We start from the raw sequence: 25,150 nt of genomic DNA, 5'->3' as shown, positions 1-25,150 counted from the left end.
TAGTGGAGTTGTTTACAACTCAGACATGTACAATGTGACCTCAACTACACACTGTGAAATTGGCAATTTGTTGTAGTTTAAAATCTTGGGTGTACTATCAATTATGTCCAATCTTCATCTGAAAAGTAACTAAAGCTGTCAAATCAATGTAGAAGAGTAGAAAGTAGGCCACAATATTTCCCTCTGAAATGTAGTGCAGTGGAAGTATAAAGTATCAAATGAAAGTACTCAAGTTAAGTATAAGTACCTGAAATGTGTACTTAAGTACAGTACTTCAGTAAATATACTGAGTTACTGCCACCCACTCATTCTTTATGATGAAAGCAGGAGATAAATGAAGAGAGAATATTTTTTTTTAGTCAGCTCAACCTGCACATAAACTCAGAAAGGAAACTTTTTTTTTTTTTTTTTTTTTTTGGTGAGCGCCTAAAAAAAAACCCAAATAATCCTGAGGGAGAACAAAATCCATAAACTCTGACAGAAAATCGTGTATAAATCTACAAACGGTCTTCCCTTGTTAAATGTGTGTCGCTGAATAAGCGACCACGAACGAACACGATCAGCAGCAGTCGGAGTTCAGCTTCGCTTCTTCGCGTCGTCGTCGGTTCGTTCTACTCCGCCCCACTTTCACCGGGTTGCTAGGCGACCGGCAGTCAGGTGACTGTCTGCAGACAGAACATGGCTGACCTGTCAGAAGACCAATGAGGAAAAGGCCAAATTTTGCATAATCGATCTGGTTGGTTTTTTTTTCGTCGTTTCTGACCGCACTTGGCCGTCGTGGACGCTATTTGACCAGCGGGTACTCAAGGTAAGCCTCGCAGTGCTTAATTTTGGGCGAATATGTCACTCTTGTGTCGCTTGGAGTAGCAGGAGCTACCGTTGGTGTTGGCAAGCTAAGTTAGGCTAGCCGCTAGCCAAACAGTCCCCCCCCCCCTCCTTGCTTTCTCTCCCAGAAACACTTTCTAGGAGGAAGGAAACAACATTTAGGCAACTTTATGTGCACACGGCAAGTTTCCTTCTGCAAATTTGTGACGTTATTGCAGAGCCGACGCTTGTTGTGTCGCAAGTGTTGCAGTAAAAACCACACAAGTCAAAGGGTAAATACGAGTTAAAATGGGATTTATCTCGTGGCGGTTCAACGACACTGGGAGCTTGTCGGGAATCTGCAGGCACAGACGGTCTCCCGAGCACAGCAGGAACTCAGGGGATCAACACCTCGTATTATGCTTATGGATTAGCACCACAGAGGAAGAAGAAGATACTTTATTATTGCTTTAAATGCCTTTCAGTAGTATGAGCCCCAATTAGTAATGCAGATAAAATAAGAACATCACACTAATGATCACACATCCCAAAAATATATTACTAATGCATCTGTTCCTGGTTAGATTTACAGTGCAGGGTTTTAAACCTTTGACCAGAGGGCAACAGTTTATGTGTCTGCCGCTGACCTGGTTTTCCATGTTAACTATCCTACTTGCCAAGTAGGATAGTTAACATGGAAAAAGTTTTGCATGTTAACTGATGAATCCAGTTGCTGCTTGCAGAGTGTTCCTAAGGTTTTGGAGGTCATAAATGTAGGATATCTGACAGAAATCTTCCCTCAACACCTTTATTCAAGTAATATCACTGTGGTTGTTGTCGCAGTGTCCAAAGAGTTGTTCCAAACTCAAGTTTCTCTGGAGGAACTCCATGACTTGTTTCTAGATTATATGATATGATCACTACAGTTTTTTTGTTTTTGTTTGGATTTTCCCTTTAGGTGTGGCAGGCATGTAAAAGTCTGTTTGAATTATTAATTCCATCAATAACAACAAATGATCTGCTTGCAGATGAGTGGGTTGCCGGAGGGAATAGCAAATGGCCCAAGCAGGAGTGATCACTTAGCGAGTGATGTTCAGGTTTGGGAGAGACCCTGGACTCTTGAGGAGATACGGCAGAGCAGTGCCAACTGGTCCCTGGCAGCTGACTCGGGGGTAATGCAGAAACGTCAATTTATCATCATCATTTTTCACATTTACCAGAGAAATGCTTTAGAAGTTCAAGTAGGTGAGAAGATTGTGAAATGTGTTCTGCCTTGGTGTAATGAAAGTAACTTCGTAACTTTCTCTTCCTCACAGCTCTTCCTCCTTCTCCAAGACTTCTCCCAGAGAATGCTGTCGAAGACACATGAGATAGAAAAGCAGTTGGACAGTCTGATCAGTGACACCAAGGCCACAGACAGCTGCTTGCATTCTGTCTTTAATGACTTCCTGATGCTCTCCAATACACAGTTTATAGAAAATGTAACGTATATCATTTAATCATTTATGTTGTTTAGTATTAATTGATTGACTACAATTGCAGATGATGGCAATTCACCTCACTTGTTTATGTTCTTTTGGAGCTACAATTTTATTGTGTTTAACAGAAAGGTCTTGTGTCCTGTTATAGAGAGTGTATGATGAAGAAGTAGAAGAGGCTCTTCCCAAGACTGACGCTTTGGAAAAGCAGCCTGAGCAGGTACGTTAACATTAAGTTATGTCCGCACACATTACTCATATTTCTTGAATATTCCAAAATTTTGTCACGTTTGGTTTTCCTCCAGGAGAAGACTCGAGAGCAGAAAGAGGCAGAGTTGATCCCCAAGATGCAGGAAGCCGTGAATTATGGTCTAAAAGTGCTGGAGTCTGCCTTCGAGCATCTGGACATCAAAGCAGGAAACTCTGACTCTGAGGACGAGGAGGTCACAGACAGAGTGGAGGCCATCCTCGAGCCTAAGGTGCGCTATTAATCTTGAAACAGTGAGGAGGATTACTCCAGTTACTGCTGAAATGAATGTAATTTAGAAGGTGTGCCTGTTGTTTCCTTGTGTTTTAGGACCTTTATGTGGACAGGCCACTTCCATATCTGATTGGCTCCCAGGCCTTCATGGAACAAGATGATGTTGGGCTTGGTGACCTGTCAAGTGATGGTAATATACTTACTACAGCTTCTTCCAGCACTGTAAATCCCCCATCAACACTCACACATTGTAGTATTTATTTCAAACATTGGTTCGGAATCATTTTCTTTTCAGAAATGTCTGTTGACAGTGACAGAGACAGTGTGATCGAGAGTGAAGATGGCAAAGAAGCAGTTGTAAGACACTTTTTGTTTTTTTGTTTTTTTAATCTTTCTTTAACATTATTTTTCAAAAGACTTTTTTTTCAGAAAAACTCATTGTATTTATTAATTTAACAGCAATCAGATGAGGACTTTGATCAGGAGGAGGATGAAGGTCACAATGTTATTCAAAAGGTAATTACATGTTTGCCCAGCACATCAAAAAACGCTTTACATACTAAGCAAGTGTATAATTTTGGGTTTTCCTCCCATACTTACCTAGAAGTCATCCATGATGAGTTACGATGACGATGAAGAGGAGGAGGAGGAGGATGATGATTCCGACATCTTTGGAGAATCCGATAAGGAGGATGATGGCGACAATAAGGTATGCTTGTGCTCGTAGAAAATAAATCGATAACTAGAGTAGAATGGGAACACATTTTTGAGTCTATTATTTCTAATTTTATTATGAAATTGTTCGGATCTGTTTTGCGACCTCAGAGAGAAACATCTGCTCTGGTCTGTCACATTCAGATCAAAGGCCCGTCGTCCTTTGCTGATGAGCTCGCTGCCCGAATCAAAGGCGAACCAATCAGCAAACCTGAAGGAGATCGTGCATGTAAGTCCCTGTCATTATCAAACAAGTGGTGGTACATCATAATTTCTCACCGAATTTTCTTTCCTTACACTCATCACATTATTTTAATCAAAGTCATTTGAGGTTTACATTAAAAGCATTTCAAGAGAGCCATCACTGCATGTGCATGCTTATGGATCTTTTCTTTCTACCATGTCATATTTTTGAAGCATTGACATCTAAGAAGAAAAGTAGAAGCAGAAAAGAAGCAAAGCCTGCAAAGCCACAGGGTAGGACGCTCATTCATCATCGTTTCAATTCAAACATTTTGTTAGGTTTTGCACAAGTTATTTCCATAGCAAGCCCTGTTGCTTCAAATATGCTGCTCAATACTGTTACTGTCCATTGCAATAGTAGCTGAACAGGAAAGTGATGACATGTTCAAGCCGCCGAAGATGGATGATGATGAAGATGACTTCTCCCCATTTGGAGGGAGAAGTGGCCTCTTTAGTGGAGGGAAAGGCCTGTTCGATGATGATGACGAGGTATATTAAACTGAATTATTTTCATTGCTCCCTCTGATTCAACATGAAAGGAATTCTGGCAGACAGAATTTGATTTGTGCTGTATGATGCTCTCACTTTCAGGGTGATCTATTCTCTGAGGCACCCAAACCTCCTGTTTCTAAAGAGAAAAAACCTCTGAATGAAAGCATAAAAACGCCAGCTCAAACTGCAGGTTAGACAACAAAACAGATTTTTTTTCAGACATTTTGAAAGAAAAAAGTGGACTAGTAGATTGACACATAACTTGTCTTTTCTGTCCAAGAATCGAGCAAACATGGAAAGAAGATTCCAGCTGGCGCCGTTTCAATATTCCCAGGTAGCTGCAGTTACTTGTTACTTGGCTAACATCAGTTTATTGTCTGCTTCGTCATCCTTGAACTAACCAAATCACTTTCTCCCAACAGAAAGCCTGTTCAGTTCAGGGAATGAATCTGATTTAGAGGAGAGCAAACAGAATGGGACTCCAGCTCTCAAATTCAGTGCCACCTCCAATCAGGCTCCCACAGGTGGTGGTGGTGGTGGAGGAGGAGGAGGGCTGTTTGATGATGAGGAGGACGAGGACGAGGACGATGACTTCTTCAGCGATAAAACCCTGAAAAAGTCTGAATCTGGTAAGTGTGTGGAAACGGGGCACTTCAGTGCCGCTGTCCCAGATGAGGCGAGATACTCACCCTAAAACTACTGGTTGTTTTTTCCCCTTTATTTTCAGCTGGACAGGAGAAACCCAAACCTAAGAAAGCTATTGACCTGTTCGATGACGATGAGGATGGTGACATATTCGGTGACAAGTACACCACGCCGACTCCGACTCAGAGCATGAAGGAGGTAGAAGGAGAGCAGGTTAAACCACCTGAGAAAAAGGTAGAGATTAACATACGAGTGAACATGATGGCCCACCGTGTTCAGAGTTGTGTGAATGTCTGACTTTGTTTGGTAAATCTCCATACTGTTTTTTTGAGTGGACAGTTAATTGTTATGTTTATAGGTGCCAGCGGGTGCCATCTCCATGTTTGGTCCTGGGACTAAAAGCTTGCTCAGTGAGGGCCTGAAGAAACGTCAGCCATCTACCAGCGAGGAGTCTGAGAAATCTGAGGAGGTCTGAATCGACCATTGTCTTAAAATATACTCCTGACAAAATCTAATTTGGTGTTTTCAGTTGTAAAATGGCAGGTTTTCACTCCATTAGGCTTCTCTAACCACAGTGTGCAGGCCATTGAGCATTATCAAAAGTTTGCTATCAACTAGTTGTAGACAAGGTCATCTTTTAATCATGGATTTTATTCAATGAACAAACAAGAGGAGCATATTTGCCTTTTTCTTTCAAGACTAAAACCTCGTAGTTTCAGAAAGAAAGTTTGAATTCGGAAAGTTTATTTACATTCAGATTTTGTCTTCACGTTGTGAATTTCAGAATGGTCCTGCTGCTGATGTTGGGAAAGCTGCTGTCAAGCAGACTCCCCAGAAACCCCAGACCAGAGGCCTCTTCTCTGATGATGAAGACGCACAGGTAAGGTTCTCAAACATCAGTGGGGAAAAAGTGACAACAGCAATAATACATTTTAATTTCACTATATACGTATTTGTCCCTTCCAGGTGTTTCCAACCATTCCTAAGAGCCAGTCTTATCCTGAACCTACAAGCCAGGGCAAAACCAGGAAGGCCCCGTTGTCTTTATTTGACGACGAGGAAGAAGAGGTGAAAATCATTACAAAACTGAATTAAGTCAAGCTTGTTTTCGCTGAGACAACATCACTATAATCTGGCTCTTCACCTTGCAGGATCTGTTTGCATCTGCAGCTAAATCGAAACCAAAACCTCATCAAGCTAAAGTCTCCACACCACAACCCAGCAAAGCTGAGCCCAGCTCCCTCTTCAGCGATGATGAGGTATGGGAATTTAAAGAAGTGATATTTCCCTGCTGTCTACCGATGTTTTATTGAATGTACAATATGAAACATGATTGTCTTTAATAACAGGACCAGTGGTTAAATTCGAAAAATAGTGCAACAAAGTCAGAGACCAAGACTGGAGGGATGAAATCCAGTGCCAGCGCCCCATCCAGCCTCCCCAGTGCCAAAACATCTCAGAAGAGCAGCCTCTTTGACAACAATGAAGACGATGACCTATTTGCTCCAACAAAAGCAACAAGGTATTAACAGCATGAATTATTTTTCTCTTACTTATATTAGAAATAATACAAAACATTTCTGTTCACTATTAATATATATATATATATATATTATATGACACCTTCATTCTTAAGGAATTGTTAATGATCCTTTTTTTTTTCCTGTCGCTCTTCGTACAGTCAGAAGAAGCCCCAGAGGGTTGCTCTCTTGTTTGCAGACGAAGGTGATGATAATGAAGATAAAGGATCTCTCTTTGGCATCAAACCGTCTGTTAACACAAACCCTGCTGCCCCAGCTAAAGTGAGTGCACTTCGTGTGTTTTTTGTATTTCACATTTGACATGACAAATAATGTTGTTTTGAAGCTTCTCTCCAGTGATCTTTTAAAATGTTTTTTCCTCAACCCCCGACAGGACCATTTAGATTGCTGCAGTTCAAGTTGGCTATATGAGTTCGTCACATACCAGTGATTACACCATTTAATTACACTGAGATAACTTGTTTTCCTCAGACACCTGATGCGACCTCTCAGCCGTCCCCGCTGTTAGAGAAGTCTAAGGAGGCTGCAGTTTCTGGGAAAGCAGGAAACGACGTGCCATCAGAGCAGGAGAAGTCTGCAGCAAAGACCCCGGAGCCTCTCCCAACGTCGCTGTCGCCGGGGAGCAGTGAAAGCAAAAAGAAACCTGCAGGGGCAGTCAGTCTCTTTGGAGGCATTAATGTTCTTGCCAACAAGCAGACAAAGAGCCCATTGGATGATGCAGACCAGGATGACATCTTCCTCTCTAAGGACAGCCCACCGCCAAATGTTAAGGAGGAGGAAAAGAAGGAAGAGAAAGTCAAAACTAACACTGTTAGTCTGTTTGATGCTGATGAGGAGGAAGATGAATCTGATTGGAATGATCCAATATTCACTCCCACTAAACCCACAGCAAAAAAGACACCCAAGGTTTGTCTGTTTGACAATAAACCTAAGGTTGGGGGGGAGAACTGGTTTAATTGCATTACCGTCCTCTTTTTTCCTGCAGTTGAGGCATTAAAATGTGGGTCTGTGTAACTTTTTTTTACAGCTCTTAGAGGAGCGAGCGCAGGCAAAGAGTACAGGTGTGTTCCAGGACGAAGAGCTGCTGTTCAGTCAGACACAGCAGAAGGACAACGACCCAGATGTTGACCTCTTCGCCACCTCAGGGAAAACTACAGTCAGTACATTAGATATTCATATATGTTTGGTTTTTTTATGTCTGTTCTGTGTCGTCTTGTCTCTGCAAGTAGCATGTTTAACTCGTCTACATGCTGTGTCTGAGTGCTGATGTCTTTCACTTGATGTTAAGGATACATCACTGTGTTCACCTTCTAGAGCTCCAAACCCAGCTCAGTGAAGCCAGTGGCACAAAGTCTGTTTGCGGATGATGATGAGGATGACCTCTTCTGCTCCGTCAAGCCAAAAGCTTCTCTGCCGGTAGCAGCTTGCTTAGTTTTCAGTGATTGAAATAAACCAGGAGTTCTGCTTATCCAGCACTAAATATTACATTAGAAAAAAAATATCAGCTGTGGAAACAGTCATTGAACTCAACTTCATTATTATTTCTTATTCTTAGAAAGTAGCAGAGAAACCCAGCAAACCTTCTGACAAAGCGCCACTAGCAAGTCCAGAACCTGTGTCAGAGATTGAGGTGAGTCCACTGGAATCCTATACTATAGCTTTAATATAATGCTGTTTGGTTTCTGAGCATATACTTGTGTGACCACGTGGATTTGACTCTCGATTTATTTTGTTTTAGCAACCATTTAAAAAAAAAAAACCAAACATTTTTTTATATACTTTCTTTAAAACAATGTTGTTATAAACACATTTGCCTGTTGAAAGACAGTGTTTGTTTCTAGGTGAAAACCATAAATGCTTTTCTTTGGATAAAACTCTGATCCTGCTGTAATCTGACCACACAGAAACCTGCACCAAGCCCTGTAAAACCTAAAGATTCCTCATCCAGGATTGGGAAACTTCAAGTAATATTTTTGTTTTTACTAAGTCAAAAGTCTTTATTCCTGACATTTCACTCTGATTCCCTCTGAGGAATGACTGTCCTTCCTCCCACTTGTGTTTTCTCTTTTAAGGATTCTTCCGTCTGGGCTTTTTTCATACTCTAACTTCAAAACTTGGCAGCTCTGATACAGCAGCACGATTATCTCAAATTAAATATAATTCTCTGTTTGGATTTGATTTTTATAAAACAGGAGAATTTTTTTCGCTCATTCTTGCAGTTTCACGACTTGTTACTCACGCATCCCGCTCTTTCCTCAATTCTATCCACAGTCCTGGTTTCTCATTTCTCTGAACAATGTGCTGTTTGGAGCCACGCTGAGAACCTCATGAATAGAGAGTAGCTGAAAATGTGTGGCTTTAGGTATAGAAATGTACAAACGTAGGATATCGTTAATTAAAAAGTCTGTTCAAACAGTTTTAGTGCTCTGGTAGGTTTTTTTTTTTCCATCTTGGTAAATAATTGTAATGGTGGGTTTGTTCTTGTCATGTTCAGGCCAGTCTGATGATCAACCCTGCTGCGTTGCTGCCTGGTGCAGTATCCACTCTGCCCGGGTCTGTACTTCCTGGCATGGCTGCTAGTTCCTCCTCTGGGGTGTCCAGCTCCAGCCTGAGCCCCAGCCCTGCCACAACCCCTGTAGGAGCCCAGACGGCGAGTGAAGGAGGAGTGAGCTTTGACGCCCCAGTCCAGGTCACAACACTGCAGAACGTACACAAGGTAAGGCCTTTGATTCCTAGAGTGTTGTGTTTTTTTTATTTTTATTTTATCTCGAAGTCTTTCAGTTGCTTTTCCTCTGCTTGGATTTCTGAGATTGTTAGCATACATTTTATGTCGTGCAGAGTCGTGCCAAAGGCTCTTCACATCGGCGACCCCAGTCCAGAGCAGTGAGGCAGCAAGCGGCTCAAAGGTCTCTGGAGGTTAAAGAAGACGCTCCAGGTGGCGAAGTTCTGGGGCCAAACCCCAGTCTGTCTGGTTTAGTCTTACCTCCACCAGGAAAGTCCAGCCATGCACGTGTCAGTCCAACACTACCTAACTCAGCTGCACCCACAGCCTTGCCCACCCCCTCACCTTCTCAACCGAAACCTTCCCAAACCTCCCCCAGACCCTCTGAACTGACACTGCCAGTATCGACAAATGCTGGAAAGGAAGACTCAAGTAAAGACAGCAGCGGTACCAAGGTGCTGCCGTCCTCTGATGAAGATGACCTTTTTGGCTCCAACAGCCTGTTTGGAGCCACCTCGGCCACTACCACGCCCTCCACCAAACAAACCACCAAGACTCCACATCCTCAGGCCAGTAGCGCGGTGGGACCGAAAGACAAAAGCACACTCCCATCCATTTTTGACGACACCACTGATGGCCTTTTCCAAAAGGTTAAACCAAGGTCAACCACTAAGAAAGCCATGGCCTCGTCCTTTTTGGAAGAAGATAATGACGACAATGAGGACATCTTTGGACTGAGCCACAGTTCCACCCCCACATCCACAAGTAGTAAAGATATCAAGAGCAGCAGTAGTTTTTCAAAGCAGGACATCTTTCAGGTACCTTTATTTTATATATGTGTGTGTATATATATATGTGTGTGTATATATATATATATGCATATGTATGTATATATACATGTATATGTATGTATATATACATGTATATGTATGTATATATATATATGCTAATTCTGTCGAGGCGGATTTGTGCCATCATTACAATGTTTAATTTCTTCCCTGATTGGCTTAATTTCTATGTTCTCAGGATGACGTAGCCACTGTGCCTAAAGTTCAAAAGAAGCACAAAGAGAAGACCATTGATGCCAGCTTGTTCGATGATAACGTAGACATTTTTGCTGACCTGACAGACACTTTAAGACCAAAACAGAAGTCCAAGACAAAGGGAGAGACCAAGTCAATATTTGATGATGACATGGGTAAGCAACAATTATCGCATGCAGACATTCCTATTTTTCATTACAACTTTTGATACTTTCTGTTCTCTTCTCTGCCTCTTTGGGAACTCGCTTATTTAACCAAATATTTATGTGCACCTCTCTGTTCTTTTAAAGATGACATTTTCTCCCCAAGCACAGTAAAACCAGCGGCAAAGGCTCCCCATAAATCAAAGAAAACACCACCATCCCAGGAGGCCAGTGCAGCAGCAGATTCCAGCAACATATTTGATGATCCACTTAACGCCCTGGGCGGAAACTGAACTGTAGTTTTGGAGAGGCCAGATTTGTACAATTGTCGATTCCTTCTTTTGTCGTTCGGATCACTTAAAAGAAATCGGATACACTGTTGATAGAGTATTTATTCATATAAAGTCATATAAATACGGTGGCTTATTTTTGGCAGATAAAGACTCAAATGAAAAAGAGTCTAGTCATCTTCCAACAGCATTCCCCAAATCATCTTGGCATCATAGTTATTATATACTGTTAGTCTTTATTATACATGATAGCACTTTACAAACATACCACATGCTTAGCCTCAAAGCCTGCAGAAATTAAATGGTAATTTTTTTTGTGTGTTTTGTATCCTTTGGCTTTGCCATCTGAGATTTTGTGTCTTTGGGTTTGTGCCATATCATGTTTATGAAAAAAATCTATGTGTTTACTTACTGTCTTAGTCATTTTGACAACGTTTTTATTAAGAAATTCATCCATTTCTTAACTTTGGCTGTGATGCACAAGAAAATTCAATTTTAATAACTAAAAAGAAAGTTATTTTATGCTATCTGACGTGTGTGATTATTTCCAATTCCCTGGATTTCACTTATTTTGTGTCTATCTAGACATATATTGATCATTGTCTGATATGAGCAGGAAGCCCACTCCAATCGTATCTGTTTATTAACACCATTTCAATTGCATTTTCGGTTGATTAACATCCATTGTTTTAGTTATAGTCAGTAATAGTGAAGTGAAACAAAGGATGAATTGAAACTGCTCCCCGGTTAGCATTTAAATGAAGAGCTCACTAGGTCATTGAAAATTTTGACATTTTTTTTACAGTGAGAAATTTTTTTTTGAATCCTCTTCCTTGATCATTGGCATTACAGCCTTTTTGTCTCGGATGCATCAGGAGGTTTTTTGTGTTTTGTTTTTTTTTTGCTGGTAGAGGGATATGAATCAGCACACTTTTGAAAACAGACATTTGAATAGATTTCCATTCTTTAAATGTCTTTCTATAGTTGGAAACTTTTAATACCAGCAACAGGGATGTAAACAACTACTTGTTGGATTTTAAGCCTATTATAATAACATGTATAACTACTCCTGTGAGGATATATATATATATTTATTTATTTATTTTTAATGGATATGAATGTCTCTCAATGATGTTAAACTGACAGATTCTGCCTTTGGTCCACGGTTTTTTTGTTTTTTTTTGTCAACAGGCAAATGGTTGTCCCGCCCACTTCACTATTCGTCAATTTGTTCCTTTGCGTGTCAATCAAGTGACGTCACAAAGGTGTCGTTTGGCCGTCTATTGACAGGTACGACGATGTCTCCAACCAGGGGGCCATGGCGACCAACGACGGTTGACAGCTTTGTCCGCTCCGTGCGGGGTTTTTACGGTTAAACGTGATGAGACGCCGCTTAGTTTTGAACGTTACGTTCCCGTCGACCGCGACTCAGGACGGAAACAACCGAAGCCCGTAGATGTAGCCCAGCAGCCCCGCTTAAAGCCCGCCGCTGAGAAAGGGGTAGCCATTGTTTGAGTTGTTGGGCTAACATGGCAACGAAAGCTAACGTTAGCAGCGTCGGCTAGACGGGCTTCCGCTACCGCGTCGTACCGCACAGAAGATAACAGGTAAGCGCGGTTTAACGATGAAACACGACCGTTCAACCGATGTTACAAACTGTTTCGTTGAAGCGACGAGAGGGGTGTAAAAAAAACAAAAAAAAAATGCCCGTGTGACCTTTCTCTGCTAACGTAGAGACGATTTTTCAGCTCCATTCATCTCCGTTGTCAGGCAGTCGGGAAGAAGCCCGGTTCACTTCTTCTTACCGACTTGGCCTGTACTGTTGGTCAGTTTCTGTTTTATTTTATTTATTTATTTATTTAGTTGTAAATATAGCTATCTGCGGATAGCGTCGTCTGTAGGTTTAACATGTAATCGTGTTTCTCCTCCAGTGAATGGCCCTTAAATCTCTGGATGGGTCCACCTCGGGCCTCGAGCATCACAACAGTCCGCGGCTCGGTTCATCTTCAAACCTTTATGGACATATGTGGGCTTCAGTGGTCACCTCAGCTTCTGTCAGCCCCCCCCCCCCAAGCACGGTTGTAGATTTAAGTTTGAAATGGTCATTTGGGACACACGGGCCCTGGGCAGCAGCCTGTGGATCATTATACTCCCAAATATGGCCATGATAATGTGTTTTAATCCCATCAGTCCCAAACTAAAACGTATATAATGGTTCCCTATGTACAATGAGCCTTCTTTTATTGGACCAAAGGGGCATGTAAACCAAAGCGGCCAGGGTGATGTGATAATACATCATCTGGCATGTTCAACTTGGCTTGTCTGCCGTCTTCCTAATAATAATAATAATAATAATAATAATAATAATAAAAATAAACAAGCATCGTTGATCTAACCTGCCACTTACGCAGATTATGTCGGGTAAGATGTTCTTTGACTCGAATGACACAAGGGATGATCGGTCAAAGGTTGTGGTCGGCCGCAGGACACCTCATACCACTGATGTGCTTACGTAACACACCTGATCTTCTTGAATTTTGGCCAGGACCTTTAATACTGCACTGAATGTTTCATGAGAGGGCTGCACGTGTCTGCCGCCACTGATAACATGCCCTTGATCTAAAACATTGTGCAACACAGTTTCAGTCTTGAGGACAGTTTGTTATAACGTGTGCAATCCAATTTTTTTTGTTTTGTTGAAACATGAAATAAATACCAAAAAAAAAAAAAAATCCCTTTTGCCGCAAGAGACTTGTGAATGCCGAGTCAATATTTAAGTGCATGTGCTTCCTCGGCTCAACCTGTTGGAAGCTCATCCTATATATTTACTGCAGAAGCTTATAGTAGTTCAACTAATCAGACCTTTTACTTTGTGTCTACTTACAGCTGTGGTCCTCCTGCATGATGTGTGACAGTAGTGAGCCCAGTGAGCAGTCTGTCTCTCCATCATCTTGGGCCGGCCCCCCCATCTCCTCCTAAAGTCTCTCCTCCAGCCTGCCGAGATGACCGACAGGAAGGAGCCGCCCTTCTTTAATGACGACAGCGTGGGAGCGTTTCAATATAAGCTCCCTTTCTATGACACTATGGAGCTCTTCATAGAGACCCTGACAGGGACCTGTTTTGAGCTGCGGGTGCTGCCGTTTGAGGCTGTCATTTCAGTCAAAGCAAAGATCCAGAGGCTGGAAGGTACAGAGCTCCTATAATGTGTAGTCTGCATGTTTTAGTCTAGTGTGAGGGAAAGGTGTCCATATTTTACAAACCAGGTTATTGCACTGATTTAAGAAAGGAATCCATTACATTGAGAATGGGGAAGGTCAGGTTTACAGGAATGCCTCCTCTGGAATTCTGCATTTTTATTTTTATTTTTACATCTTGTCATATTGTTTGTTTGACAGACTGAAAAGATCAAACAAAGTGGTCTATTCAGTCTCCTGAGGTGTGCTACTCTGTATGTAACTGCTCTTTGGAGCCAGGTTTGCACAGCTGTGCCCTTATTCTCAAAGTTCCTTATTGTTTGAGCTTCAGATTTGGATCAAAGCTGCTTACCAGGCTTAAATGCTTGATGGGTGAAGAAAACAGGCTGAAAACTCAAGGTCACGCTTAAGTTTAGAGCACTTACTTATTGTCACAGTACACACAGTGTCGAGTATAGCTCTCGTGTTTCATATCAAATCAAATCTATGGGTAAAAATTTTAAAAAATTCAATCACTGAATGATTTTTCCTAATTTAAAATTCAGTGTATAAGCTTGCCAAACAATGCCACACCTTGTGATCCAGTTGTGGGTGCTTGTCAAATGTAATGTAATGTCACCCATTGTATGGACTGCTCTTGTTCTATTTGAAGAAGACAAATCATTTTCTTTTTCCCAGTATGTACACGTGGCATATTTTATACAGGAATTTGACCTGTGCTTTTAACCCATCCATGAGTAGTGCACACACACACACACACACACACACACACACACACACACACACACACACACACACACATTTGCACACACTCTAGGAGCAGTGGGCAGCTGCAGCACCCGGGGAAGCAGTTGAAGGATTGGGTGCCTTTATCAAGGGCACTTCAGCAGTGGATGTTGAAGGATGGGAAAGTGCTGTTCATTCACTTCCCCTGCCCACATTGTCTGTACAGAATGTAAAAAATAAAACTAGTGAGCTTGCTGAATCACGGCACCAATCCATCTTAGATATAATGTGTAGCTGCAGTTTGGATCTGACATGAAATGCTAAATACAAATGTCAGGCCTGTTTGCTGAATATAACTATTATATTGTCATAACCACAACAAATCTGTGGACTCATCTGTTGGCTTGTCTCCCTCAGGAGACAGTGGAGGCACCGCGAATGAACACGGCAAATCTGTTCTTCAGCGTTGTATAGAATTGGGCCACATGAGATGCAGATGTATTTTCATTTTTTCAAACATTTTTTTTTTTTCTTATCAATAATTTGACCTTGGCTCTCCTCTCGGGATCAAGATGAACTTCCATATCTACATTCCTCTGTGCTGTTTTCAGTTTTGGTCAGAACGTTTTGGTCTCTGTGCTCTCTATGTGTGATGAGGTTATGAGTTCAGCCAAGCCTGTGTGTTTGTGATGAAACATACCACTCTGCAATGAAGAGACCACTGCTCACTCACTAACGCTGGCTTACCTCCAGCACGGGGTCAGTGAGTTCACTGATTGTGGGCACAGAGAGCTTCCTGACTAAGCACACACTCCATTTCATTCCAAGCAGTGGCTCGAGAGCTTTTGTATTCATCTCTCTACTGGAGTCTTATTATTTTGGTCTTATTTGCAATAGTATTACATACAATATAGACATAATAGTTCAACCACCTCACGTATTTCATAGTTTTAACTGTAAGATAAGCTGTAGATCAAGGTTTCTGTTGTTTTGTTTTGCAATTTTCGTTGTCAATGCATCTGTTCTGCAAAGTGCTCTTTTACAGCAGTTACATAGTTCTGTCTCTAGGGGGCAGACATTAATCATCTGCGGAGGTGTATTGATGATCTGTTTATAGCGTCCCATCTTACCTGTCAGATTAGTGATTTTAGTCAATGAAATATTAACAGGTCCGTTTCAACTTTGTTGTTTTTTTTCTCTCCTACCTTATTTCTGACTCTCTTGAAAGGCATTCCTGTTGCCCAGCAACACCTGATCTGGAACAATGTGGAGCTGGACGATGAACATTGTCTGCATGACTACGGGTAAATCTGTTCCTTCCGACCCTTCCTGCCCGTCAGAGCACTGACACAGAAGCAGAGTCACACGGACAGCAGGACAGCAGTTTGTAGAGTACAACCCCCCCACCCCGTACCATCTGCATTTAGAATCATTTGAAAGTGCACTTTAAAAACCTTCCTGCTGAGCTGGTGACTCACTCTTTATTTAGTTAAACATGTTGTAGAGGAGCCAGATGTAGAGCTCGATGAGTCAAGTGACATACTGGTCAGTTGAAAGAGCTTGTCCTTCCACTCTTGTCTGTTTATGAGATGCAGAACTCGCCCTCCACTGCTCTGCTTGCTGCAGATGGTGGCATTGTCATAATTCTTGTCACTTAATTTTCCACATGAACAGCCTCCGGTGCATCTTGCTGGGCTCCCCCTATCACATGCTTTTGAAGTTTTTGAAGCAGAGCGGAGAAGTAGGCAATGAAACATCTGTTCACAAACAATAAATGTTCCAGTGGAATTCCCGGTCATGTACTTAAGTTCATCTGGAAATCATCCTGTCCTTTGAAGTGCTGTGTTTAATATCAGAGCCCTTGCCTTACCCTGAATATAAATATGTTATGTCATTCTCCCATTATATTTTTTATACACTGAATTATTGTAAGGTTCGTGTATCCTGCTGTATTGAATATCATTCGATTTGTGTTTGCAGCATTGCAGAGGGCTGCACGTTGAAACTGGTCTTGGCTATGAGGGGAGGCCCGATTAACACCAGGAGAGGTAAGAAAAAGACCAAAAAAAAAATCTGTCCGGTCACAAGATAGCTGGACACTTTTCATTTGAAGTAAATTCCATAAAGTCTGCAGTTTTCCACTGTTAACCACCGAAGCCCCTCGTATTTTTGTCAGTAACGGTGGAGGATCCTATCAAAGAGGTGGCTGACCTGATGGAGGGCACCAAGGAGGAGGGTTGGGAGAAAAGCCTGGCGAACAAGCAGGTCACGTTTGTGGTCTACCGTGAGGGTGACCAGCTAAACTTTTTCCGAGTGGTCGACAGAGGAGATGGTACCCTGACTCCTCTGTCTGAATCTCTGAGGTGGGACATGGTTATAATGTTTGATATTTTCAGAACAGTTATATCGTTATATAACTCTACACGTATATTATCTATACCAATCAATGGTATTGTACTAGGGAAGACTAGCGAGGCATTTGTGCCCCTAAAAAAAGAGCCACAAATGAACATCGAACGTGATAAATTGTATATAAAAAATATAATTATGCAGCCGTTGTAGAGGAGAGTATTTAATGTTGATTATTCAGTGGTAGTTGTGGACTGCTGCAGCAGAGTTCACGTCCTTCTGTGGTGGTGTGTTGCAGTGAGCGCAACCACCACACAAGACTGTAAATTGCTGCATTTTTTTTTTTTTCTCGACGCTGTTTGATCACTAATAGGAAGAGTGCTTTTGCCTGTCATGTTTTACTAGTGGCGGCTCGGTGTACAATGTGTATGCAGAGGAGGAGGACGGGGAGAGTTCTGCAGCTGCACTGCAGAGCCTTGAGAACTCCATCACCATGAACAAAATGAAGCTGCTCAAAGCCAAGATGGAGGACATGAACCTCAACAAGAAGGTAGGAAGCTCCTGGGATCACAGGAAGCCCTTAACATTTTACTGCCTGTCTGAAAGCATTTTTAATTTTTTTTTTTAAATTTATAGCTGCTAGAAAATGTCTCTTAAAGATAGTTTTTGTTAAGAACAGGCGTCTTACTCTGTATGTGAAAGAAAATGTATCAACCTTGATAACGAGAGGCTGTACACGACATGTAAGCAGTTTATCTTTAAACCAACATCAGTAAATATCAATAACTGCATGGGCGGGCTCTGCGCAGAGCTGATGTTTACAGGCTCCTTGCAGCTTAGTATGGTGTCGTGAGCGCTTTGATCTCCGTAAACGTTGGTTTTTATCAGTAAAGGAATGAAACCAAATTATATACAGTGTTGTCATTGCATAGACTCCTTCTTATTTTAATCAAAGGCTGCTACTTGTGGACTGCAACCATTTTGCATAATACGTGTGTACTACCCCACACAGTAATTTGAATGTGGTTGTCAGAGAATCAAGCTTTGTGTTGATATAAACTGGCTGTATAATGTGTTTCACGTTAACATTTGTGCAGCTTAAATCCAGTGATGAGAGAGCCGCTGTGATTTTACAGGATGGGAAAAATACTGGAAATATATAGTACATTTGAGATGGTCCTCTGGTATAATTTGACTGTTTTCTGTCCTCCAGACGTCGACAAAGGTTACACCACGAGCCCCTGTTTTCCCACCTCCCTCTCTCGGACCCTCCAGCACACAACACCACCATCGCATCTTTCGCTCGCTGTCCCAGATCAACCAGCCCCGGCAGTCGAATGCCCCACTACCTCCGATTGTAGACCACAAGTCCGTAGACCACTTTCTGCCCTCTGCTGCTGCGACCTCTGCCCACTTTTCCACCCCCAGACGTCCTCCTCCCTCTTTCTCCTCCAACTCTTGTTATATGCTTCAGGAGGAGGAGCCATGGGAGACATGCCCACCATTTGCAAAGATCCGCCCCCCTCCCAAAGTGTCCCGACTGGACATTGGCAGCACCAGGTTGATGAGGGACTGTGTGTACCCTCAGCTCCCGCCACTGTGTACCAAGGGGCCACCTGAAGCCCCCTTTGATCCAGATGAGCCTGTAGGGGAGTCAGTTGGGCTGGGTTTATTAGAGGAAACTGTTGGGCTGATGGCGCCAACACAACCTGGAGCTCCATTTGGGGAATTCTCAGACCCTCTGAATCTGGATGTGTCCGCCCAGCCAGAGGGAGGCTGTCAGTCCCTCGATGTCGGGGCTCAGCATCAACTACCACACTCCCCCTCCCCACTCAGTCCCTGGACACTCGGGACCAGTGACACTCTCACCAGCAGAGCCGATGGGACTCCGCTTGGCACAGCATTTCATATCAGCCCTCCGTCTCCATTACCTGCCTCCACCTCACCACCAACTTCTACCAGACTGCTGTCTCAGGCGTTCGATTCCACACTCTCCTGTTTACTGCCGAACCTTCAAGCACAATCCTCAGTGAAGCCAGGCAGCACATCTCCTCACCCCCCGACCTCCCTGTCAACTCATCCACCACGCCTTTGCGGTGTTAAAGTAGAGTCACCTGGCAAGAGGCCTGAGCTCATCTCCAAGAGAGAAGCAAGAGGCATCACAAAGATGGCAAACCAAGCCTGTAAAGAGCCACTGGGGTCTCTGAACAACTCCGAGCTCTTGGCTTCTCTCTCCACAAGGGCTCCAGACAGCAGCAGCCGCCGCCGGGACAGCCTTGCAGAGAGTCTAGGACTTGCGCTAGCATTGCCTCCTGCCACAGCTTCGGGACAGGACAGCCTTGGCTCCAGACTGCCATCAATCCCCACTAACAGGCTTGTTCAGGATGATCTAGTTAGACAAATGTCACCATCGCACCGATCCTCTTTCATGGTAAGCACAGATAAATGGTGATACCTGCTAAGACTAGATTTGTGGAATTGTTTCGGGTCGCGGTTTGTTCAAAGAATCTGAAGTGTATTGTGATGTTTATGTCTTCAAAGAATGTGTTCTGTTAACTGCTCTCATTTATATTTGAGGTATCAGTGACTCCTCTCATCAATGTTCCTCCCAACCCGCAAAGGAAGCCGATGTTTAAATTTAAATTAGAGGCGGCTGATGAGAAATTCTTTTTGCTGTAATTGACATAGTATTGTCATTTCAGGATTCACTGAATCACACAATTTCAATCCGGTTCAACGCACTGATTCAAATTGCTTTTTTTTTTTTTTCTTTTTAATTATTAGATCAGAATCAGATTTTTCCAAACTGCATATGTTGTTTTGTCAAGTGTTTAAGATGTTATGCTGCGGGAAATTTCACAAGAACTGCTTGATCAGTTATGAGGAGATGAGATATTAGTCAGGATATTAAGAGGTGATAATACTATCTCCCAAAGCACACAATGTGATTTATGAAACATTTTATTCAAATGCAGCAGTTGAACTTCTTTCGGCATTAACCCACATTCTACACAGCAGTTTATATTCTACGCAAGGTATTGAAGGCTGAGGTCTTATCATACCCATTCAACAATTTCCAGTAAATTTGATGTATCATAATAGAGCAAATTTGCAACAAATACAACTTAAAATGTCGTGGCTTTTTAAAATAAGTTACATAAGGAGCTGAATGAATGGAAATGGCTAAAACTATATCACTTTTCACATCATCTTGTTGCCTCCCTGATCTAATACCTCATCCCCCTGCAAAAACAGTAACATCCGAGTAAAATACCTAACTATTGAAATGTCTGCCTCATTGCTAGTGGAGATAATGTGCATATATATTTTTTCTGACCCAACTAGTAATAGTGATTTCTTAAAGCTCTTTTCTGGCAAAAAAAAAAAACTTTTGGGGAAAATCGAATATTCCCAAGAGTTGAGCGCTGCAGTTGTTTTACTGATTTGCTCTTATAAAATATTTAATGTCTCTGTTGTTTTCTCAGACCACCAACACTCGTGCATCAGCTGGGGGAGTCGTGACTTCATTCGGGACGATAGGTAAGACAGACGCACACGCACATCAAGCGCGAGCACATGAATTGCTGCATTGTGGTTGGAGTGGACATTTGAGTTGTGGCCTTTGCGTCAATGAACACTATTGTACTTTCAAAATGCAATTGCAGACACACACACACACACACACACACACACACACACACACACACACACACACACACACAAACAGTCCTGAATTAAGATAGAGTTATTCTAAAGGTGCAGTCACATACAGAGAGGGTGTTGCTATGTGAAAGCCTTCGGTGCACGTCGAGCACTACAACAAAGCACCTCAAGGATGTTAAATATTCATTATCTGTACATCTGCAGAGGCAGCACAATCAACTGAATGCCAGCCCTGCACACCAGCATGCTCACTTATTTATATTGGCCAGTAATATGCTTAGTCTGTTCTTTGAGGATATGGATCAACACACCAAGTAGTGGCTCAAGATTCTTGGTTTTCCTATTATTACTGGATATTTGTTCATCAGTATTTTAGTGTAGGTGTTTTCTGCAAGCGGAGTTATTTATTTGTTGGTGCACAATCTCAAAAGTCAATCAGCATTGAGCGTGAATTACTTTTCAGTGCAGTTTTTCCGTCTTTTCGAGTTTTGTCTCGACCAGTTTCACTCTTTCTTCTACGTGGGCGCCTTGAACCACTGATGAATACAGGGGAATTACCGAAAAAGTTCTTTATATTTTCAGTCTATTCAAGTCTGGTCTCTGAAGGGGTCACTCGAGGCCAGTCACACTTAAATCCACTTTGCTGGGACCCTGCCTGTGTTGTGCGTCATCCCTCTGCTGTGTGATTGCGTACGCTCTGGACTATTTTTTTTCCAAGTGCCTCATTCATGGTTTCCTCAACAGGACATCTTCCACTTCAGTCTAATAAGAAACAACCTCATAGCGTCGTGCTCTACCTCCACACTTCAGCGCAGGGATGTGTTAGCTGGTTGTAAGCAGCGGCTGTCGCACTTGGCTCAGATGTTGTCAGATTGTCGGATGAGTCCTCAAACCTTGTTGAGTGCAAACCTGGAGGTTTTTTTTCTTTTTTTTTTTTTTTTTTGGCAAAAAAAAAAATGTAGACGCATCCAAACTTTGAAATGGTATGTAATTCTGATCTATTGCTTATACACAAGCTTTCTCAAACATCATACTGTGTTTGCTTCATGTAAACACCGGAACCATTTAATCTGTCACCAACACAAACAAACAGTGAGGATTTACAGTGAAGACATGAGCACTGACGGTGACAAGTGAAACAAGCCCGGGATACCTGAACTGGCTAAAAAAGACGGACTTTGGTCGAACCTCTGTGGGTGTGTATGGAGGCACACACGCAGTAATATAGAGCAGAAAGTGCAAGAAACAGAAAGAAAAAAACACTCCAGTCCGACATGCAGCCACAGCCCACACTGCTTGACAGCCGGCTCGCTGTACCTTCATCACAAAGCTGTCAGTTTTATTTCCATGTCCCAGTATCATCCCCCACTGCTCACACACATTGCTCAGCTTCCTCCTTTCACAGTCACGATTACCGTGAGCTGACATGAACCGGTGTTTCCTGACTTAGAAAATAAATTGCTCATTTTTGGGAATATTTACAAATAATTTTGACATGCAGGATATCCCAGCGTTAATCTCTCCTGGACCGTTTTTGTCAAATGGAGATGTAATTGATTTGAACCATTTTATGAAACTCTGTGTCACAAATTACGTGAATACGTCTACTGGATGATTCCAATTTATTTTACAATGCAAACTTTATTTCAAACCGAGCTTGAAATGAACTATGAAGATGAATATATAAACCCTATAAAAAAAAAAAGAAGACATAATTAAGAGAGTTTGAATATTGGTTTTGAGAGATTATTTTGAGGAGGTTTTTGCCGTTTGGGTATCAGGAGACTGACATAAAGCCGATATAATGCATTATGTGAAAGCAATCTGCTTGTGAACTACCAATAAAATGGTCAAACAAAGCAAAGACTGATGAAGACTGACGTTTCAGAAAAGGTACATTGAGACTTAAAGACATGATGCATTTCTGGTCACCCTCCAGTTTGTAATGTCACACAATAGGTGTTGTGCCTTTTAACAGCTGGCAAAAATGGCTGCTTTGAGGCTTCTGTAGAGTAAATAAAAATGTTTCCTCTTCTCTCAGGCACTCCAACATACCACCTACCTCCAGTCAAGGCTCCCACGGGCACCAAGAAGAAGAGCTCTAAGCACTGCTTCCTCTGTGGCAAGAAGACTGGGCTGGCCACCAGCTATGAGTGCAGGTACGAGTGCCTCCAGCATTTCCACCTGCGCACGCCCACTCCCTCACACACTCGCTGCCTGCCTCCAAATCAAATCTTTTCCATTTTGTCAGCCGTGTCCTTGAAGCAATCCTTTTAGTACAAAGTGGTCTTTTCCTGGTCCATTATTTTGTCTCCTGCCACATCTCCAATGAAAACCCATTTCTGTTCGCCACTTGTTCTGCCACAAGTTATTAGCTTTATCAAAGTTTCCCCCCACGACATCCGTATGGATCACTTCCCTCCGTCAGGCCTTTTCCGGGGGGTGCGCACAGTCTGATGCAACAGTATGCAACTCTAATCTGTCAACAATCGACCACTTGACGTGCTTGATCTCCCGACTATGTTCAAGAGGCCACTTTAGTCAAATTGTAAACCTTGGTGATTTAAATGAGGTAATGTAATTTACTCAATAGCAGTGCGCATAAATGAAATAAATTAGGCCTGAATGAGTGTTATGACAAGAAAAGAAGGACTGAAGCGCACTTAAGAGGTATTTTATTGCAATTTAATGTAACTGCATTTATACTGGGCAGAATGATAAGAGAAACTGAAGAGTCTCAAAAGGAATATACAGTACTATAAATACATTTATAGTTCTGTTTTTTTGTTTTGTTTTTTCCCCCCATGTATCCTGAGATATGTCTAATTATATTTTTCAGGTGTGGTCACAACTTCTGTGCCACCCACCGCTACGCAGAGACGCACGACTGCACTTACGATTACAAGAGTGCCGGACGGCGGTTTCTGCAAGAGACCAACCCTCTTATCAGTGCCCCCAAGCTGCCTAAGATCTAGACCCGACAACCCTCACCTCTCCCGGGGGACGAGTTGAACACGTTATACTGACTGGAAGGCAAAAATTCTGCAAAGGCATTTCTATTGGAAAGAAGGAACTTATACACCACTGTGTGCTCTTTTTTTTTTTTTTTTATCAGCCAAGTCTGCTTAGAATTTTAATAAAATATTCTGTAAAGCCAAGTGTGAACAAACGAGTGGACTTAAATGACACAGAACTAATTATCACCTGTTGATAATGTGAAAATATTTATCCATTTTATCTCTTACCTTGTTCTTTTTTACATTATGTAAAAACAAAACAAAAAAAACCTGTGCATTTATGTAGGTAGTTTTTTTTGCTAAATATATCTGCTGCGCGTTCAGACATATCTATTTTAGTTCTGACATCCTTTCTTTTTCTTTTTTTTTTAAACAGGACCGCTGGTTACTTTATTTGACAAGTCTTTTGACAGATGCACTTTAGAACTTTCATATTTATACATTTGACTTCTCCTATTGTGGAGGGGAAGGCTGCATATATTTCTGTTTGTCTTTTACGTTGTCATCATCCAGATTTTTATATTCGGCACATCTAAACGTCTTTCTTACATGGGCACATACATACCGACATCACTAATGAAATCTTTCTTAAAAGAAAACCGTACACCCACTTATTGATGAAATACGTAATATTTATTAATGAATACTACTTATTTAAATTAAAGGTTGGTTTTGAAATAGCAAGTATGAAATGTGTGTAGGTGTGAATGTCAGTAATCCGTATGCCTATTGAGTAAACTGTATTAGGATGGGGGAGGGTGGGGGTGGTTATGGTATTTATGATGTGTCTACAGTAAGGTGGTTGCCATAAAAGAAAAAAAAAGAAAAAAACATCTTTTGTAAGTCTTTTTTATTGCTCAGCTGTCGCAAAAATTTTAAATGCTGTTTAAAAAGTATCTACAGGGGTTTGATCTAATAAAGTTTCTTTCCATACATACCGGATCGTATGTCACTGATGTTTTTGTAAGATCTAAAATTATATTTCCGACTTATTGTTTTTGAGTTCATGTTAAAGCAAATTCTGATTACACCCTCTTAAACAATGTCCTTCTTTAATTTCCTCTAATTTGTCCACAGCGTCGTCGCCCCTTCAGTTCCTCATCATCTGCCCACTGAATATTTGACCTTTCCTACTCCTCGCCCTTAATAGCTCTCATCACATTGCTGTGAAATAGATGGGAAATGGTTTCTCTCTGGTATTGCTCACTCATTCTTGTCATTAATTAAATACTCCCCCTCACCCTTTCCTCACGCAGACCCTCAGCTAGTTCCCTAGCAACAAGCTGAACTTTTTTTTTTTTTTCTTTATTTCAAACCTGTTGAACATGATCGACCACTTTCCTAAGTCCAGTCAAAAGTTAGGACAAATTATAGCAGGGGACAACAGCTTGTTTGGTCTCCCTTCATTAATACTGTGTCACCGTCTCGGGAAAAACTTCACGCTGGGCTATTATCAGCTACTTCTCCGTAAATCAGCAGGCTGTTCGGTAAGTGTCACTTCAAGTTAACCCTAACCCTTCATTGGAAAAAAAAAAAAAAACATCTGACTAAAACATCACTGATTGTGTGAATTGGTAATTTACTTGTCTTAATGTGTAAATGAAA

General features: G+C 41.9%; 2 protein-coding genes across 8 annotated transcripts; both read left to right on the top strand.

The window, feature by feature from the left end:
* Nucleotides 1-686: 686 nt before the first annotated feature.
* On the top strand, nucleotides 687-11,123 carry washc2c (WASH complex subunit 2C). Of its 7 annotated transcripts, none has more exons than XM_069144683.1 (31): nucleotides 687-808; nucleotides 1,833-1,976; nucleotides 2,121-2,285; nucleotides 2,434-2,502; nucleotides 2,588-2,761; nucleotides 2,860-2,953; nucleotides 3,059-3,120; nucleotides 3,223-3,279; nucleotides 3,368-3,472; nucleotides 3,622-3,706; nucleotides 3,895-3,954; nucleotides 4,079-4,209; nucleotides 4,312-4,402; nucleotides 4,493-4,546; nucleotides 4,635-4,841; nucleotides 4,940-5,091; nucleotides 5,216-5,326; nucleotides 5,642-5,737; nucleotides 5,824-5,925; nucleotides 6,009-6,116; nucleotides 6,207-6,379; nucleotides 6,539-6,659; nucleotides 6,870-7,304; nucleotides 7,426-7,554; nucleotides 7,713-7,814; nucleotides 7,954-8,028; nucleotides 8,303-8,362; nucleotides 8,893-9,114; nucleotides 9,237-9,938; nucleotides 10,147-10,318; nucleotides 10,454-11,123. In XM_069144683.1, the coding sequence occupies exons 2-31, from the start codon at nucleotides 1,833-1,835 to the stop codon at nucleotides 10,597-10,599; spliced, it is 4,404 nt and encodes a 1,467-aa protein (XP_069000784.1). In that variant the 5' UTR covers nucleotides 687-808; the 3' UTR covers nucleotides 10,600-11,123. The 7 variants fall into 7 exon arrangements, with proteins under 7 accessions (XP_069000784.1, XP_069000781.1, XP_069000782.1 ...); XM_069144680.1 differs by having other exon boundaries at nucleotides 3,589-3,706; nucleotides 4,082-4,209; XM_069144681.1 differs by having other exon boundaries at nucleotides 3,589-3,706; nucleotides 10,478-11,123.
* Nucleotides 11,124-11,862: 739 nt separating this feature from the next.
* zfand4 (zinc finger, AN1-type domain 4) lies at nucleotides 11,863-24,482 on the top strand. Its single transcript, XM_069144678.1, has 10 exons — nucleotides 11,863-12,203; nucleotides 13,483-13,782; nucleotides 15,745-15,820; nucleotides 16,497-16,564; nucleotides 16,693-16,879; nucleotides 17,271-17,415; nucleotides 18,079-19,296; nucleotides 20,351-20,405; nucleotides 22,570-22,687; nucleotides 23,368-24,482. The coding sequence occupies exons 2-10, from the start codon at nucleotides 13,599-13,601 to the stop codon at nucleotides 23,501-23,503; spliced, it is 2,187 nt and encodes a 728-aa protein (XP_069000779.1). The 5' UTR covers nucleotides 11,863-12,203; nucleotides 13,483-13,598; the 3' UTR covers nucleotides 23,504-24,482.
* The last annotated feature ends 668 nt before the right edge of the window (nucleotides 24,483-25,150 follow it).

The sequence above is a fragment of the Embiotoca jacksoni genome, unplaced genomic scaffold, assembly GCF_022577435.1.
Source record: "Embiotoca jacksoni isolate LCO1_2020_lvr unplaced genomic scaffold, fEmbJac1.0.p SCAF_12, whole genome shotgun sequence".
In the NCBI taxonomy this organism is placed as follows: domain Eukaryota; kingdom Metazoa; phylum Chordata; class Actinopteri; family Embiotocidae; genus Embiotoca; species Embiotoca jacksoni.
The sequence above is the reverse complement of the archived record's forward strand: the minus strand, read 5'-3'. Positions and strand labels throughout refer to the sequence as shown.